Consider the following 17,944-nt stretch of genomic DNA (forward strand, 5'->3'; position numbering starts at 1 on the left):
TCCTGCAGCCTCAGCGGGAGAGTTGAAGGCATGGTCGCTGGGGTTCTTGGGTTTCTGACTGGGAAAGGAAAGAGGAATAAAAAAACCTCAGCACTATGCTATCTATCAGGCTCTTCCTCACAACTGTTACTAATTTTAGCAAAATTGATTCTGGGGGGATGAGGCAGGAAAGCGTCAGCGGTAGCATAAGCACTTCTCTGCTAAGAAGCCCTTAAAGCTGAACTGGGCCGTTTCTGGTGGTTAACTTTCAGCAGCTCTGAGCCAACAGGATTTCCACAGGTCTGAGTGGAGAACCTCCACCTTCTGACTGTTTAGGATGAGACTGAGAAGCAGCTCTGTTGCTGTGGTAGTTACTTATGAATATCAGTAACTTCCTGAACATTGTTCTGTCAAACCAGTGTGTTTAATGTTGATGGGGGAAAAAAAGACCTGATTATGGAGCGCAGAACTAAATACTTAATTTCTGGGTGAAAGTCTTCAGAATTGATGCTGGCTCTTAGTCCATGCAAATTTCTGTGTTCTGTGGCTTTGAGAAGCTGTCTGCCAGGGACCTGCCACCACACCTTCCTGACAGCATAGTGGGAAGCTGGAGTTGTCCATGGGAGAAACAAGGCTGGGAGCCCAGTTGTCTGGCTGGACTGTGATGGCTGGGCTGGGTGGAAGAGGGGCTTGCAAAGGCACTGGCCTGGACTTAAGAGCTGGTTGCTTTCACCGAGGGCGCTGAGACAGGTGCCAGGCCAGGGCTGGGGGATTTCTGGGCTCTTTGGAGAAGCAGAAGTTGCTTTTCTTCACTGCCCAGCACTACCCACTGGTGTTGGGGGGGGATGTGTCTCTATATCCTTGAACTAGCAGGAGAACGGACAGTCAGAAATGGGCTTGGACTTCAGCTCCTCTGCTAAAGCCTTTGGGTCCCTGTTGTGGGGAGTCCAGGTTTGCCAGGCTCTGCTTGGCATCACCTGTGCCCAGACTCTGCCCCTTCCCCACGGAAGGCAGGCACGGCACCGGCGGGCAGCTTGTTCTCTGAGCAGCTGTGGTGGATCCTTCTCAAGGAGCGCTTTCCTTGCAGTGAACTCTTTTCCCTTTGTGTCATTGCTTTGTATCTGTGGTTTGCTTTTAAAAGGGAGTCTCCCTACGTAGCTTTCCTTATTCTCTTTTTGAATAGACCCAGACTATAAGCACTATTTCAGAGTGATGCGGTTCTCAAGCATAAATTCATGAAGAAAGTTCTTTGTCCAGGCCTGGACGTGTCCATGTTTAGTCACATGGGGAAAAGAAGTCTGAAACCTCAGTGTTACAGCAGCGATACTGAGACTGATTGAAAGGACTCGGTTTGGCTGTGTTAGTTACAGAACCCCCCAGAGGAGATCAAATCCGTAATCCGACTAATAAGGAAGAATTTCAGACCACCCCTATGTACAAGGGAACAATGGACCTGAGTGGGAGGGACTCTCTAAACTCGGCAGTACCTATGGTCTACTATTAGTTAAATGTGGATTTAGTTTATTTTTCTGGTGGTAAGGGGTACAATGACGCATTGTTCTCTTCATAGCAATGTTTTAAGTGCAGTAAGACTTACCATAGCTCTCCTCCGTCCCTCTATTTTAGGGTAACTTTACTAGGCCTTTAGAAGTTAGACTGAGATACACTTTTTACTATCTTGTAGCAAGGGGTCAATCTGGCATCCTCTTCTCTAGGTTTTTTACCTACTCTGGTTTCACTTTGATCAATAACTCATAGGAAAGTGCTTTACAAACCTATGTTAACTTCTCTTAAATAGGTCACGCCTAGCCCGCTTGCTGGAGGACCCAGGAAAGTGAGGGACTCCAGGGGACCACAAGTAGGTTTGCCTGTTTTGCAACAGCCTGTTTTCAGTGTGGCACCCAAAAACTAAAATATAGGTGGCAGTGTGTGGACAAAGAGAAGAACTTGCATAGTAAGTCTCTGACTTAGGTTGTAAGTGGTTTTAAAGCCCACTGTATGTTGCTGCTTGTATTTTTTTTTTTTTTATTACAGACAAATGAGTATCCACTATGTTTAGAGAAACCTTTATTTTAGTTTTTAGATCCTTATGATGGTGATTCAGAAGATGAATCTGTTCACTCTGACTGTAGCTTGAATTCTTTAAATAGTCTAAAAGTTGCACCATGGGCAAACAGTGCTCCAAAAGCTGTGGCTTTGGAGGATTCTGATACTTCTGAAGATGGAGAGTCCTTCCCTAAGCCTCCAGGCTGGCTCTGCCCAGAAACAGAAGTCAGTGAAATTCAGACAGTAAATGGCTGTAAAACACCTCTGGAACTCCCTAGCCAAGAGAAGGATTTCCCGAGAAGCCTGTCGCAATCACCTGAACTGACTAGAGCCACAGAAGCATTTACCTCCATGTGGCTGACACCTGACCATTCCTTACTGATGAGTATTGACCCTTCAGCCTCTGCAGATCTCGCAAGCCCAGGTGACAGTGCTCCACAACCCATACTAGCAGCTGACTGTGATGGCACAAGGGCCAAACAGTCTCTAATTAAAAGAAAACAAGGGATTCCCATTCTGGAGGGTGCTAGTGAAAAACTAAGAAGAAAGAAATTCCGTGCAACTTAATATGAGGTATGAATAAACCGTTGGGCAAACCTGGTAGAGATTTCTTTTGCAGATGGTACCTGAACTTTAAACAAACTGTTATAAATGCAGCTGCACCGTGTACTCTAAGCTTTGAGATCCACCTGAAAGGATGGGATTGACTAAACAAGCCTGTGTGGCAATTTAAGTGAAAACGAGCCAAGGTTTCTCCAGAGTCCCAGCTAAGCTTTAAGCCTGGGTGCTACTTTGGTGCCTGGGGCCTCTTGGAGCACCAGGTGACTCCTGGATCTAGTACCTGGAGGCACCTGCTCAGTTTCAGTGTAACTTCAAAAAAATGTATTACCAGGGTTTGTTGAGGAGAGAATTGCAATTAGTTTTCCACAGCTATAGTTTACCTTGCACCTGCTTCATGTCAGTGTTTGCCTCTTCGTGTCTAAGCTACTGTAGGAGAGTGGAGGAGCAGCTGTATGGTGAACGGTCTTACTGGTTTGATTACAAACAAATGAGTTGCATTAAGTTGAACTGCCTGCAACTAAAGGCAGTCTAGGTTTGGTCTGGTTTTGTTTTTCTTCAAACGGGGAGAAATTGACTTGTGCTATTAATATATTGTGTTCCTGTTTTGAACAATGTTTTATGTATGCAGACTCAGTGTACCCGCCAGATAAGAATTTACAATGTGAAGTTGAACACATGAGCTGAAAGCACTCTGCCGTAGTGAGAACAAGCACTTCTGAGCTGCGGAAGTGGCCCACGTGGACGGGAGGCCAGTTAGGCAGCAAAAACCTGTATCTCTGATCTCTTGCTCCTGTACAGTAATTTCTTTTTTCACCTTTACAGTCTGGGTAGTCCATTGATGTGGAAGGGGAACTACTATCTGTAAAAGTATAATAATGGGTTCATATATGTTGGTACCAACGAGTTGTGAAGGCATTCAGTCTGTAGGACTGGCAGAGATTTTCATTTGCAGTGTCTTTCATAAGGTGGAAAGCCACTCAAACCACTACATAACTTCTAGCCTTGCACCCTTCCACTAACAGCTGCATATTCATGTTACTAATGCATCTTTACTTTCATCCTTATCCCCAATCTGGAGATATGGAGATGGTTGGAAAAAAATTAGTTAGAACAATAAGAATGGGAGGCCTTTCCCTAAGACACAAACTACTGTGCAGCCCCAGCAGTAAAGAACACTGCAAAGTTAATTGCATAAAACCCCCCTTGCAGCTAATAGGTCTGCACATACTGCAAGTAGGGTGTGGATCTCTCTATAATTAAGAGATGTGAAAAGCTTAAAAAATAGAACATTGTGACACAGCCGAGCCCTTCAGCCCCCTGATAGGGAAGTCATACTCTTTCAAGTCCTGGCTGTCTCCTGAATGGTCTTCAACCACCTCATCCAAGGCTAAATAAAACTGAACTGCAGCCAAGAACCCTAAACTGGTCAAGTGGGGATTTCACTTAAACCAGTTGTTTAAAACACAGCATACTGAAATAAATAATACACTGGGAAAAAATAATACAGGACCAACCAGGAAACAACTGAGTTGAAGGGTTAGCCGTGTGTGACAGTGTCTACTCAGATATTCAAAGTCTGCTTATTGAGTATGAGAATCCAATTGTGGATTAACTTGGGAACTGAAAAATGCACCTTTTTTAATTTCAGGCCTAATGCAGAAGTTAACACATAAAGAGCTGAGCAGTTTGGGAAGCTCCAGCTGTGGGAAGGGGCCTGAAGAGCAGAGCCCTGAGTACGGCTCAGTTAACAAGTGGGGACATGCTGGAACTTATAGGCCATAAACCTTGGGAAACTTGACAAATGTTACAACACTGAGATAAGCATATCCGAGACTTTCTCGATCTCATCATTAGTACTTGCTAATAGGTGGAACTGCTTGAACTGAAGATTTTGGTAGTAGCTGGTACCTGGAAAAGACAGTATGAATTCCAGATACTAATATTCTGCTGATGGAAAGGAAAGCAACTCTTAGGAGCTGAAACAGAACAAGGATGTTTTGTCATGGTTAAAACAGATCTTGTATGATGCATGTAGTTCCCATCTCTGGTTATGAGAACTACAAGCAGCAAAGGTTACATGATGCACTGGTCTGGGATTCATTCTTTAGGAGGTAATGAAACCAGCTAGGACAGTTCAACCTACAGAGAATAGCTATACAAAACTGTATGGAGAGGATAGACAGCAAGAATTCTCTATTTTAGTCACTAGTAGGCATCTGCTGAAACAAGCATCTGAGGCAAGTTCTGATAACAATTTTTCCCTCCCAGCACAGGCCTGTGCTGTAGAACCACTTATCGCAGAAAAAAAATAAAATTAGAGTTGATACAGGTTCAGAAAGTCAGTGCTTTCATAGGAGAAATCACTGGAAGGAAGGAGCTCCCGAGATTTCCATTTTGAAATTGAAAAGCTATGCACCTGTATTCTTCACATGCATCTTTGAACCATCAGAGAGGACAGTTGTTCTGACAGGATGGCCTGGCCAGAAGGGTAGAAATGCTTACCCACTGAATTTAGGATGCAAGAAGGCAGGCAAATGCTCAAACCGTTACAACCACCCAAGCGATTAGCAGGAACTCTCAGCTCCCATGATTTTGTAACAGTTGGTCACATATGAGTCTCTGAAACATTGTAACTCCTTGTTTAAGCATTTAACAGTATCCTGCTGGGCTTTTAACAAGACAGGAAACGGGAGGCTTATTTCACCATGAAAGCAGCTTAAGAAAGAGGGAGACCTGTGGTCAGTAGGACAAGTCTTGTTTAGGATACTGTAGCTTCTGAATGCATCTCAGCAGCTGTGTAAACACAGGTTACTTCAAGCAAGAGCCGGTTCACTGCAAATAATTCATGCAGTGTCATCAGATGTCATAGCAGATAATGTCAGGCTCTGCGTCTTACTGCAGTGAGGACTTAGGTTCCAAGATTCCTGTTACTGGAGGTTAGCTGAACCAGCTGCTGAGTGAGCTGTGTGAAGGTCCACAATATGTTTGAATACCAACTCACTGCTCGGTATTCTGCGAGAAGATCACAGTTTTTCCAGAGAAAAAAAATCACTATAAGAATTTTATTTCCAGAGAGAGTCAAAAGTATTTCTATGGATTTTATTTCATATAACATGATCCATCAAATATCACATCTACCAATAACCATCTAAAGATCTCATCCAATTTTCCTTCGAGGAAATCTAGCCTATCAGCCTTCCAATGCATCGCCCCCTTCCTTTCTAGTCAACTTAACGCAAATCCATCTGACAACCTAACCAGGTTACAAAATACAGGTGAATACAACAGAGAAGACTGACAATTACTACAGTCAAAGCAAAGCTTTTCACTCAGTGCACAGAACCGCGACACCACGTTCATAGAAGCTACGGGGGTCTTCCTTGGTAGCTATTTCAAAGTCAACCGTGAAAATCAGATCAGCACGAGTGAAGTTCAGATAAACTGGTAAAGTAACCTGGGGAAAAACATGAATACAGAAAATGAGTTATGTAAGGTAACCAAAGAGTATAAGAAGCTTCTATAATACTATACAGTATTTATGAGATGGGAATTTAGTCTCAGATAACCCAATACTCAAAATATGAGAAAAAACCCAGGCCTAATAAATTCACCTAAAGCACAGCCTTCTTTATAGTTATAAAATCAAGGCTTGGCCTGAACAGCATTAATATCTTTGGATGCCTCTCCCTCTTATCTAACTACAGAGGAAAGTCCTAGTCAACACTAGGTCTGTTTGCTGCTAGCCCAGAATTCAGGTACTTACTGACATTGAGAATATAAAAAGAGAACAATGTGATTTGTGGTACCCAATAAAAGTATCCATAACACTTTAGGAAAAAAATTGTTAGGTATATCTAATTATGAGACTTTTTCTTTTAATTATTCTTATTAATACTTACAACATTTGCTTTTTTATCAGCATTTGTCTGCTTTATCCAGCGAAGCTGTGTAATGGGCAGTACAGTTGAAATAGCATTCGAAAGTGACAGTTTGTTGTTACTGCATGTAGCTCCCTGGAGCTTCAGGCCTGTAAATTGAAATACACTTTAGAGTTCTAAGAGCTTTTATACATCCCAAGATTGCCTCCCTAGGTATCATTTAAGGGCTGCCCAAGTCCACTAAATGAGAGGTAAGTATTTCATACTGCAAAATAGAGAGGTTGTAGCAGATACGCTATCCAATACCGCTTAAATATATACTACCCTGAGTCTTGAGATTTATTAGCATTTTAAGTACTTCCCTACTAACTAATATCAAACTAATCTTCAAACAACTTCAGAAAGCATGTATTAAACTTTTGCAATGATGTGATCTTTTTCATTTGATATAGCCCATTTAATACCAGAAGCTTCTGAAAATATTTTAGAGCAAGGACCCCTTCATTCTGGTAAGTTTACCTGTGACTCCAAAACTGCATGCATCCAGTACTGCATTCTGTGTAGTTGTAACATTGACCTCAAGACAGAGTTCTTCAAGGGACCAACTGTTTGCTTGGGCAACATATTGTCTTGTAGCAGTAATATATGCCTCTGGTACAAACAAGCCACCAAGGCACACATGGATGTTCTGTTTGAGGGGAAAAAAAAAAAAAAAAAAGAAGGATATCAGCTACAGTATTAATTAATGATTATCATAAATATTACTTCATCAATCTATTTACATTAAAATTTTCCTGCTGCTACTGGAACACTGTAACTGCTAAACTGCTTTTTGCTCTAAGGATACATCTTCTGTCATTCTAAACCACTGTTTCCCTCTAATCTCTATGAACAGTTAGCCTGCTAAGCCCCACCCTTTTGAGATCAGGAGATACTCAACAGTATTTACAAGAACATGTCAGAGAACATAGACTGAAGCTGTTTTGCCAGAGGAACTATTTAGAAGCCTTGATGTGAAGGCTCCATTAAGTAGTTCTACAGTTCTATCAATATCCTCTAGAAGAAGTCAGCACAAGGTACCTTTAGTTCTTTTGCTCCACCAGAAGCAGCAGCCTGGGAAATATTCTGCAGCTGTTTAATGCGCTCACTGAAGTCAGACACCCACTGAATAACAGTCATACCAGCTGGCACTGTGTAATGAGACCAGCTACGAGGCAAAATACCTATGAAAAAATGTGATTAGAATTAAGTTTTGTTAGCATACAAGTTGGAATTACACACTATTTTGACACTTCACTTTTTCTCCCAATAGCCATTGAAGACTTAGACCAGGACATCAGCCTCTATCTTAAAAGGCTCCTCAGTAAATGAAAGCACTTTCAAAGATTACAAAACAAATGGTCTCCAGGTCTACTATTTATTTAAAATGCCATCCAGTTACAGAAACCCTTCAATAGCAGCTTCAGTTACACACAGCTATATACTGCAGTAACTGATCTTCAAGTTTTCATGAAGATTTGAGTTCTTTAGAAAAAATTGAAGAGGTCAAGTATCTGTGTTTCAGGAAATGCTTTGTTCAAAGCTGACGGCAGATCTTCATGTATTACTAGGAGCAGGATGTCTGTGAAAATTCCACATTCACATACAATCTTGAAACAGAAGTTTGTGGAACTTGAGTATTTTCTAGGAGGTTTTATAGGAGCAATATTACTCACTTTGTGGTTTAAATAAATTTATTCAGTCACAATTCAGAGACTGAAAGAATTTAGTAAGATTTCATCTTAGAAATTAAGCTGCTGATATAAACTGTACAAAAAAGCCTAAATTAGCTACCTCAACTTGAAATCCCAAACCAAACCAACTGGAATTTCATGCTCGACTCTAAAGCATTGCTTGTGTCAAATGGTAAAGTCAATCCCAATTTTCCTGCAGTAGTTTTTTTTTTTTTTAAGCTGCTGAGCATAATTGCCTGTAACTTACAGTGCAAGAAGCAAAGAGAGCACTGGGAGATGCCAATTTGAATTACCGTACCTTTCACCAGTTCGTTTATAAGCGTGCGCAAATAGTTGGTTTGTTTCTTTTTTCCTTCACACACTTGAACCACATCTGCAAGGTCCTGACGAACATCCTGAAGCAGCTTAGCTCCCATTTTCACCTCTCTCTCAAAGAATCGGAACAAAGGATCCTGATTGTCAAAACATTGAAAGTAAGTTGGAGATTGAAGTTCTTGCTGGAAAACTGCTACAAAAAGCAACCCCAAAATCCTGGATGGACTGACCAGTAACACTGTGACTACACAAAACATGAAGACACAGTCTATGGTGCAGAAAGTGATTGCAGAGATGTTTTAAAACCAACAACCTCCTCTCTTTGGTAAAGCAAGAAAGTAGAAGTCTTAGCTGAACAATTAATGCAGAGTGCTGCTGCAACTCCTTCCAATCAACTCTGGACTCCTTTTAATTAGCAAAAAAAGGTTCTCACCAGTAGGTAAGTGGGTTACCCAGAGTAAGTCTTTAGAAGCAGTTAGGCAGCCATGGGCATATTCAACTGGGGAGCTTATTCCCAAATCAAACCTTAGGGTACTACTGTCCAGATCTCGAAAGTTTCCTCCATCCCTTGCAATTTCTGTTCCCAGTTAGCAGAAGCTGCTGCCCTGTCTCCCCTCACTGATCATCACTAAATTTTAGCATTAATTAATGTGCACTGGCTGTAAAAGCAGTACCATAAGTAGCAGTCAGTGTGCTGCAAGTACAACAGGAAAAACTTGTTTCTTGCTACCTGATCACAGAGAAATTTCAAAATTGGTACTCTTGATAGACAGTATGCCATTGTATTTCTTCAAATAATCCCCAGAAGACATAAACCAACTTTTAAGAGCATTTCAAAAAACCCAGTGGAGCATTACACAGCTATGGCAGTCAGAATCAGCATTGATACAAGTTCCATTGTCCTCTCCCAACAGTTTAATGGGTACTTGCACATCACAATGCACTTGTTCCAATGCACAAGAACCTGTGCACTTCCTATGCCCGCATTAGATAAAACTTAGTTCTTACCTTAATGTTTTCCACAGTCCGCTTCAGATGGTTTAGAGTTTGTGGGATAAGATGAAGCCAGTTAGAGGCTGTGGTATGCAGCGTTCTCATCCAGGCTGGGCGACCATCTGATGTAGAATCAGTTCTTGTCTTCTTCTCAGTTTCCGCATAAGCTAGATCATCCTCATCCTCTAGCATCTGCATTTTCAGCATTTTACTGATCATATCTATGCCTAAAACAGAAGATACGCTGTTAGTCAGAGAAGCCGTCACATCAAGATGAAAACATCCTACTACATGCAAGAACTAGGACTTTTCTTTTTCCCTAGTCTAGACCTAAGATTCGGAACTGCCCAGCTCTAGGTGGCTCCAGAGCTGACAATAAAGTTTTCCAGAATCAAGATGGGAGTTTGACATCTGGAAGGCTGAATGTAACTTTTTTTTTAATTCACAAACTTCAGTTTTTGGACTACTTGAGTGTCTTATTTTGCACAAGTTAAACCAACTATATTGAGGAAGGAGGGGAAAGCTATCAACTCTTCAGCAGGATTTGTATTTCTCTTCTGCTTTTTAGTTAAAATGGTGGCCTGGTAATCTATGGAACACGTTGTCTAAATTCTGGTTTTACCTTGTGTGGTGAGAAGAACTTTCTCTGCATTATTTGGCAGGCCCAGCCATGACGGCGTTTGTGTATCTGGCAGCATCTCAACCCACTGGACAAATTCTTCACGCCTGCAAGTCAGAGTTTTAATATTCATTAGAAGGCTTCCTCTATTGGAATGGCAAGATAATTATTTGCCCGAGAAAAATGCTTACACAACTAAATTCCAGCACAGAAATACAGGTTAGCATGTTGGTTTTTGGGTTTTTTTTTGGGCTTTTGTTGTTGTTGGTTTTTCTTTTTTTTTTTTTTTAATTTAAAAAAAATTGTACATAAGAGTTCAGGATAAAGAAAAAGTGATACCTGATTCCATCTGGCATCTGAATATCTTTGTGCCCATCAACTTTGCAAGCCAGTTTGAATTCACTATCAAAACTCAGAGTAGTGAACAGACGTTCCAAGAAAGTGTTTAACAAACGTTGATCAAATTCATTATCGATGCGACCTCCATAGATAGACTGTGCCATCAGTGTCTTTAATGCAGACCAGGGGATTTTATCAGGTGAAATGTTTTGGCGACCCTACAAGTAAAATGCAATGTAATTAGCAGGAACCAATCCTTTTCACCTCTACGACTGTGGAACAAATTCAAGAATTAAGTTAAATTGCCACCAGGTTATTTACGCCTACTCATTTAACTCACTAAACGTTTCCAGAACAGACTGCCTTACTGAAGATCTTCAGCAATCTAAGCACTACCATACCTAGGTACACAAGACTACTTGCCTTTGCTGTATCATCCAACCATGTATCTACTGTGTCACAGGCAGATCTCAGATCAGATTCTCCAAATTCATACTTCTTGGACCAACCCAGTGGAGCATAACGCAAGCGCTCTTGGATAATGGCATGGAACCAGGCAAGGAGGAAATATAAACGAGCACGCTCATTTGGAGACTAGGAAGTGGAGAGAAAAAAAATAAACACGACTATCACTTAAGCAAACTGATAAAAATCAAAGCCTGCTAAAAGGCTAGAAAACATCACATTTAATGCTAGATTGCTACCAAAACTGAATACATTCTACCAACAGAAGAAGCAACTACTACTTTACTTCTGTGAGAACAAAACGTTCTATGTACCTCTTGGAAGCTAAGGTTTTATCATCTATGGTAAGATTTTAATGAACACATTCTGACATTTTCTTTCACCTACACAAGCTGCAGTGTTACCTTGCACATTCTAGAAACTGGAATGCTACTGAAAGTCCTCAGCATGTTTGCCTTTACACCAGGAGGAGGTTCAAACACGAAGATTCGTCCAGCACGTAACAAATTCACTGGCACCTAGAAAAGATCAAATAAACTCAAATCCAACTCCCTGATAGCACTCTTGGCTCTGCAAGCCAGTTACTCTACCAGAGGATCGAATTTCAAATCAATGCTACCTTTGGATTAATCTCCATGGTAAGGAAGAGTCTGAAGCAAGCATGGGGTTGTAGGGAATGTAGCTTCTTTTCCAGTTGCATGAGCCATCCAGGAGCCAGGTGAACATTCTTCAACATGACCCACCTGTGAAGTTTTGAAACAGAACAAGTGCTTTGTAGTGTACAGCTTATGGATCCTGGCTATTATCACCACAGTGAGTAAAAGAATACAATCTTAATGCTCCACGCTTTTCTCCCTCTTTTAAATCTGCCTTCTACATAGAATCAGTTACATAGAATCACGGCTTTCCTGTTTTGCAGATACAACTTACTTCTCTTGAACATATTTAAATCAAATAGAAGTTGTGAACAGCTATGTTTAAGTTACGAATTTCACTTCAGAAGACAGTCCAAATTTTTTTTTTTATTTTACTCAATTTTATCTATTTAGCCAATAGATTTCTTCCCCTTTGCCTCCCACTTACCTTTCTACTAGGCATTATTCTAGCTAAAAAGGAGACAGAACTTACCTTCCAGATTTCACTGCTGTGTTTATTGCTTTATCTGCTTGGTTAAACCCTTCAGCAGAACCTAAAAGACAGAAGGGCTGCTAAAGCTCTTACTGCTAACAATTTCATTTATGCTTTGATGATGAAATACGCTATATTCTTACCAATAGCAATAGAAGTAATCTGTGTATTCTGCTCAGCTGCAAGGTCTTCAACATGACCACTGGCATCATAACCAGGCACTGAACACATCAGCACAGGGGTATTAGGTTTCACCTGTTGCCCGAGAGGTTTAAAAGGATACAAATCAGTCACTACATGAATATGAATATGAGAATGCAGCAAGCTCGGTCCTTCTTCCCTCTGGCCAGCTAAAGACATCGTGCTACTCTAAGATTTACATTAACAAATAGGAAAACAATCCACTCCTCATACCATGGGGAGAAGGGTAAGTGGACGAAATGATCCAGTGGATAGCTTTATTCACCATAGAACTCACGCGAAGTGGCACTAAGCACTACCTCAGGATTTTAGCCTTTCAAAAAAAAGTGGGTTACCTCTGTATCTACGATGTGTGTCAGATCTAAAGGCTGCTCCATAATGGACATGAAAGACTCTCCAAGATTTGTTGAAACAAAGGTATGTGCCATTGCCAACAAACGATCTGGACGGAAGGCCTGGATCAGAAGCAAGCGATGAATGGCTTGTCCGATAGGAGCTGAAAAAGGGATATAGGATTACACAGACAGGTAAGAAAGCCATCCTCATCACCTTCCTCTCTTCAATTCTCCATTCAGTTTTTCTCCTTTTAAAGATCTGTTGCAATTTATTAACGGACTGCTTATTTCTGTCTTCACTTTGACAGTCAAAAGAAACTTCAGACTTCAGTTGGTTTGTCTTCTGTGACATTTTAAGTACCTGCTCAATTGCTCATGTTATGAGCCCTTGAAAAGCCTACCTTGACAAGATGCTCTTGGATTCTACTGAAATGCTACAGGTTTACAAAATCTGCAGTCTAGACGTATTGTCATGAAGTGATTTTAACTTCCAGGGATACTAGATCTCTTCACATCTTCTCACTCATTCAATAATCTGCTATTCTGCTAGACTTTGAAGTATGATATACTTGTCTAGTGTGGAGAGGATAGATAACCTAGAGTTGCTACAGTTAATGGTCAAGCAGCTTTACAGTAGCTAGTAAATACAGGCTTAGAATCCTTAATTTAGAAAGCCACCTACAGGAATGAGCCCTGAACAATCACAGACGGCAAACACTTCCTAATGTTACTGTTCAGACAGGGGAGGAACTGTAGGGTAACAATTACCCTTAAGTTCTAACTCCTAACAAATTAGCACTAACAACTAATGCAGCAAGAATTAAGACTCCATGCTTAAATACAACTGCAGCAGGAAACATTCTACTAGACCAGACCTGTCCTCAGAAAACCTGTGTCTTTGAGCTTTTTAGAGTATTGAGCTGCCTCCAGATTTGCAATGACTAAGATTAATCCAAACTATTATGCAATCTAATGAGATCGTGGAAGTACATTTCATCCTCAGTGGAAGACCAGATCACAGGTTAAGGTGCAGGAAGCAAGTTTAGTAGCTCTTGCTTACAAAAGTTTGGGTTTTTTTAAAAACAAAACAAACCCACTGGACCCAAGGTTCTTCCACAATCCCAATTTTGATTTTCCCAGGCATTAAGGTCAAAATTAAAGTTCTACTTTAGAATTGCTTTAATATCATAGTAATTCTAACTTAGATTAAAGTCAGTACAGTAGTATTGGTGTGGACAACAGTGCAACTTAACTTACTTGCAGGTTTTTCTTCAGTCCAAAGGTATGGTACAGTCTGCTCTGGTGAACTGCTATCCAGCCAGATACAGAATTGCTATATTGAAAAAAAAAATGCAAAAAACTTGAAATGGAGTTTCCTGGCATCAACAGTCTGCTGCAAGGTGCAGGTCCTGTTCATGGTGCAGGGATATTCAATCTCAGCCTTAAAATCTAGAATTTATAGTAATGCAGAAGTGTTCAGCTACATAGCAACTCTCAGGAGGAAAAAAAGATTGCTAGGGTAGGGTTGAACTTGATACAGTCTGAGCTCTACTAGCCTTGGGCTTGCAAACAGATCTTTAAAAATTCTATTAAGTAGCTAAATGTTCAAACAATGAAAAGCACAACTTTCCAAAATGTTTCCTATTTAACGCTCATATCTTGTCATCTATCTTTAGAATACAAATTTAGGTTGAGTACCAGATGAAGCATTTGAGCTTCCATCTACAAATAAGTCTTGAGAAATAAGACAGGGCTAACACTGTTAAACAGAAGCACTATTGTATCGATTAAATACTAGCCCCAAATATTGTCCAACACTCAACATAGTTTGGTCTTTTCCAAGGCTTCTAGATACATATGGTTTGAGTGTTTCATATATAAATGGTTTGAATGTTTCCCTGTGCAAGACTGCAATTTAACCAACATATTTAGTTAAGCTTTCGACTCATTCTAATTAAATGAATTTCTCCAAGTTCTGTTGTAGTTGTTTTTAAACAAAAATCCACATGTAAAATTATGCTTTGCCTTTTATGCTTTCTTTAGATGTGTCCAATCATTTCACTGATACCCCTAATTCTGCATAGCTTCCGGGACCCCTGATTCTACAGATCTCTACCAAGTCCCAGGCCAAGCTATACGTTATTTTAGCCCAGGTTGAAGAGTTTGAGAAAAGTTAGACGTAGCAAAGAAAATTCAGCTTTTAATATAAAAATTAGGCAGGGCAACCAAACAGGTCCTATTTGAGATACGGACATATTCTGGAACATACAGTTTCAAAGGCAGGACATAGATGTATTGTTAGAACGCTTCGGTCATCAGAAGGAGCAAAGTGTTTAGCAGCTGACTGCTATCCAAATTTATTCCAAATAGTAATGTTCAAGACCCCACCATAATGACATTATGTATGGCTAGGGCTGCTTCCCTCTCTATGATTACTGCATAATCATCACACAATAGTGCTACAGTAAAAGACACGCAGCATCACGCTTTCTGCTACCACAGGTACCAAAGCTGACCACAAAGTTTGATGAATGGTGAAGGTGCTTCCAAGGCTGAGTAATGAACAATGCTGGTATGTACAATCCAAGTTTCATAGCTTGATTACAAATGAAGTGAGAACATTCATTTCCACAAATACAACTAGTTAGTCTGTAAGGCTTCTCTTCTCATACTAGGAGAGCTTACTTGTAAGCATGAAGGTGTTAAAGCAGGCACCTAAAAAGCTCTACCAGGTAGTTTAGTGCAGAAACAAACCCTAGCAAACACTTACCTCATCAGCTTGAACTTTTGAAACAAGGTCCTTAAATGCAGGAAGGCAGCTCAACCTCATCATTGCTTCTGTTTGCTCTACAGTCAAACCATTGATTTTTGGGAGAGATGCAGTGTTTAGTACAATCTCCTTCCCTCTCAAGAAATGCTGGAATTCTGCATCATATGTAGGCTCCCTGATGTAAAGGGAAAAGATGACTTGAGCTAGGTGCCTTCAAGACATCCCTCCCCTTTTTAACTAAAGTGAAGTGAGAAAACAAACGTTTACCCAATAGTGCCTTTCAGTTTAATCCGGGCCAGCAACATAGCAAACGTTATATGATCTTGATGCAGCATGCCACGTGCCACTCTATTAAAAGCCACCTACAAAAAACCCAATGAAGACAGCAGCATAAGGATCCTTGAACTGTGACCCTTTGAAAATGATTAAAGTACATTTACTAATCAAAAAACGAAACCTGAAAGAGATCCTTTGTGATGATTGAGAGACGCTGAGTATGGTCTGTAATTCCCTTCAGATTTGGGTTCTCATACAAGACGTTATGATAGATGTCCAAGAAAAACTGGAGAGAGTATTGGTACAGGAAATGTATCTGAAAGAAAAAAAGAGTTTGTTTTTTCTCTCTAGAGTCGTGCTGTTTAAGAGTCAACAGCTTATGCCTTCCAAATTGCAATATGGCAGCCAGGGCTGGAATTCGGCAGTGCCTATTTAGCTTTGAACAGTAAACACAAGAACCTTCCAGTATGAAGAAGAACTCATCCTACCTGTTTCAGTGACTCCATAGTAAAGTAGATACTGCTGCATGCTGTAGAAAGAGGTAAGTACTGCTGAGAAACAGTCTCCACTTCTTGCATGACAATATCAGTCTCTTCTACTTTTCTGGTGACCTCTGCTGCTTCCTTCTTCAGGTTCTCAAGAGTAGTAATGATGGTGTCATCATCCAGGATACGTCCCTTCACTTCATTAAGTGCTTGTAATAGGGATTTTTCTAACTGACGCAAGCGCAGCTGAAATTCACCTTAATTAGAAGAAAATTTATGTTACATATTGTACAGATGTGTTAGTTTTTAAGAATTGTATGAATTGTGTATACTTCTCCATTGGACATCCTGAAAAAGCAAGACTATCGGCTATAAAGATATTTCACTGGATATTTCTACAGCTACAGTAAAACCACTGCATTCTTTTAGAACAGGAAGAAGTTACTTTAATTGTGGTAAGCATACCCTGAAGCTTGAGGAGGTCAGAGCGTTTTTCATCAACATCTGGTCTTTCAGCTTTCAGGACTTCATTCAGACACTGGCTCTGTAAGCTGCTGCGAGTTACCGTAAAGTTCACAAATGTAACACGAGAGCAGAGGTCCGGTGGGAATTCAACCTATCACAGGAAACATGAAAACCTTTCTCAGCTCTCTGACATACCGTTTCTACAAACAGGACAGCTTTTTGTTTTACTTACTGTTGGGTCTCTGGTGGAAAGGAAGATAACGAAGGATGGTGACAAATCAATATCCTGGTCTCCCAGAGTAATCAGAACTCTGCCTCCAGTTCTCCGGACTTCACGATTCAGAACAGGATTCAGAACTGGATCATAGCTCTCCACATCCTAGAAGCAGAGCTGAGTTAAGACATTCTGTTTCTTTCAAGTGGCTCAAGCTAAAAATCCTCATCAAACTGGGGCTTAAAGCTCTGGTAGCAATCAATTTGCAGTTGCTTTTGAATACGGATCACATTCAGAAGGTACTTCCACTTTAGATTCATAGTTGAGCTACACGAGCACAGAGTTCAGACTACTACTGTACAAAATCTCAGTGGGGGAGTATTATTATGATGTTAGTTTGAATGCATAATAAACCCTATACAAAGCAGCACAAGCAACAGTTACTGATCTCATCTGTGAGCTAATGCTTTGTTTTTCCCATTTCTATACTAAGAAACGAAAAATATATCCATCTCCAGTGAAAGTCAACTATTCCTACAGTTGCCTATTTCTTTGCATTACTGAAAGTTCTTCCTGTTACTCAGAATAGATTTAATTCTAGATAACTAGCCATATTAGGTGTTATTACCTAAGACTAGAGACAGCATATGGGAACAAAGGAACAGACAGATAGGTTGTAAGTCATTTTATAGAGTGGAAGTAAAGAAAGATAATTTGAAAATAAAAACATTTGATCTTGAAACAGTGGAAAAAGGAAAGTCCTTCTTTTAACTGTCTACCTCACTAATCACATTTTTCTCAGGACTAACATCTCACATCACTCAGTACCAGCTTACTTGTTAAATTACAGTTTGAAAATAAAGTTGTTTGCACCTTGCTAACAGAACAATTACAAACTTTTCTAGTACACAGGGCAGAATTCAAGAATTTTAAATAGTTTCTACATGATTGCAACTAACCTGTACCAGAAGTGGGTTACCAAATCTCAAAGCACTTTCCAAGTTCTTCCTGAAAGCGTCATCCAAGAAACTAGTACGAGTTATCTTACGGTCTTTATATTCATTCATGATAAACTCTGTAGCTTGCCCGGAGGGATCAATGATCAATGGATACCTAAGTTAGTAATAAAACACTTTGATTAT

At 40.3% G+C, this 17,944-nt stretch overlaps 1 protein-coding gene across 1 annotated transcript in view; it reads right to left on the reverse strand.

Annotated features, from left to right (window-relative positions):
• Positions 1 to 5,673: 5,673 nt before the first annotated feature.
• Positions 5,674 to 17,944, reverse strand: part of DYNC1H1 (dynein cytoplasmic 1 heavy chain 1) — a 45,856-nt gene continuing 33,585 nt past the window's right edge. The window contains exons 57-78 of the mRNA XM_082485695.1: positions 17,762 to 17,915; positions 16,821 to 16,967; positions 16,589 to 16,739; positions 16,127 to 16,380; positions 15,820 to 15,954; positions 15,630 to 15,724; positions 15,363 to 15,537; positions 13,850 to 13,925; positions 12,593 to 12,753; positions 12,200 to 12,311; positions 12,057 to 12,117; positions 11,548 to 11,671; positions 11,333 to 11,446; positions 10,887 to 11,057; positions 10,464 to 10,681; positions 10,128 to 10,231; positions 9,521 to 9,732; positions 8,496 to 8,649; positions 7,545 to 7,687; positions 6,984 to 7,152; positions 6,486 to 6,613; positions 5,674 to 6,040 (exon numbers count right to left, since the gene is read on the reverse strand). Coding sequence (XP_082341821.1) covers positions 5,912 to 6,040; positions 6,486 to 6,613; positions 6,984 to 7,152; positions 7,545 to 7,687; positions 8,496 to 8,649; positions 9,521 to 9,732; positions 10,128 to 10,231; positions 10,464 to 10,681; positions 10,887 to 11,057; positions 11,333 to 11,446; positions 11,548 to 11,671; positions 12,057 to 12,117; positions 12,200 to 12,311; positions 12,593 to 12,753; positions 13,850 to 13,925; positions 15,363 to 15,537; positions 15,630 to 15,724; positions 15,820 to 15,954; positions 16,127 to 16,380; positions 16,589 to 16,739; positions 16,821 to 16,967; positions 17,762 to 17,915 — 3,187 coding nt within the window. The 3' untranslated portion in view covers positions 5,674 to 5,911. The remainder of the gene's footprint in view (positions 6,041 to 6,485; positions 6,614 to 6,983; positions 7,153 to 7,544; positions 7,688 to 8,495; positions 8,650 to 9,520; positions 9,733 to 10,127; positions 10,232 to 10,463; positions 10,682 to 10,886; positions 11,058 to 11,332; positions 11,447 to 11,547; positions 11,672 to 12,056; positions 12,118 to 12,199; positions 12,312 to 12,592; positions 12,754 to 13,849; positions 13,926 to 15,362; positions 15,538 to 15,629; positions 15,725 to 15,819; positions 15,955 to 16,126; positions 16,381 to 16,588; positions 16,740 to 16,820; positions 16,968 to 17,761; positions 17,916 to 17,944) is intronic.

Source organism: Vanellus vanellus (assembly GCF_965231255.1).
Source record: "Vanellus vanellus genome assembly, chromosome: 6".
In the NCBI taxonomy this organism is placed as follows: Eukaryota; Metazoa; Chordata; class Aves; order Charadriiformes; family Charadriidae; genus Vanellus; species Vanellus vanellus.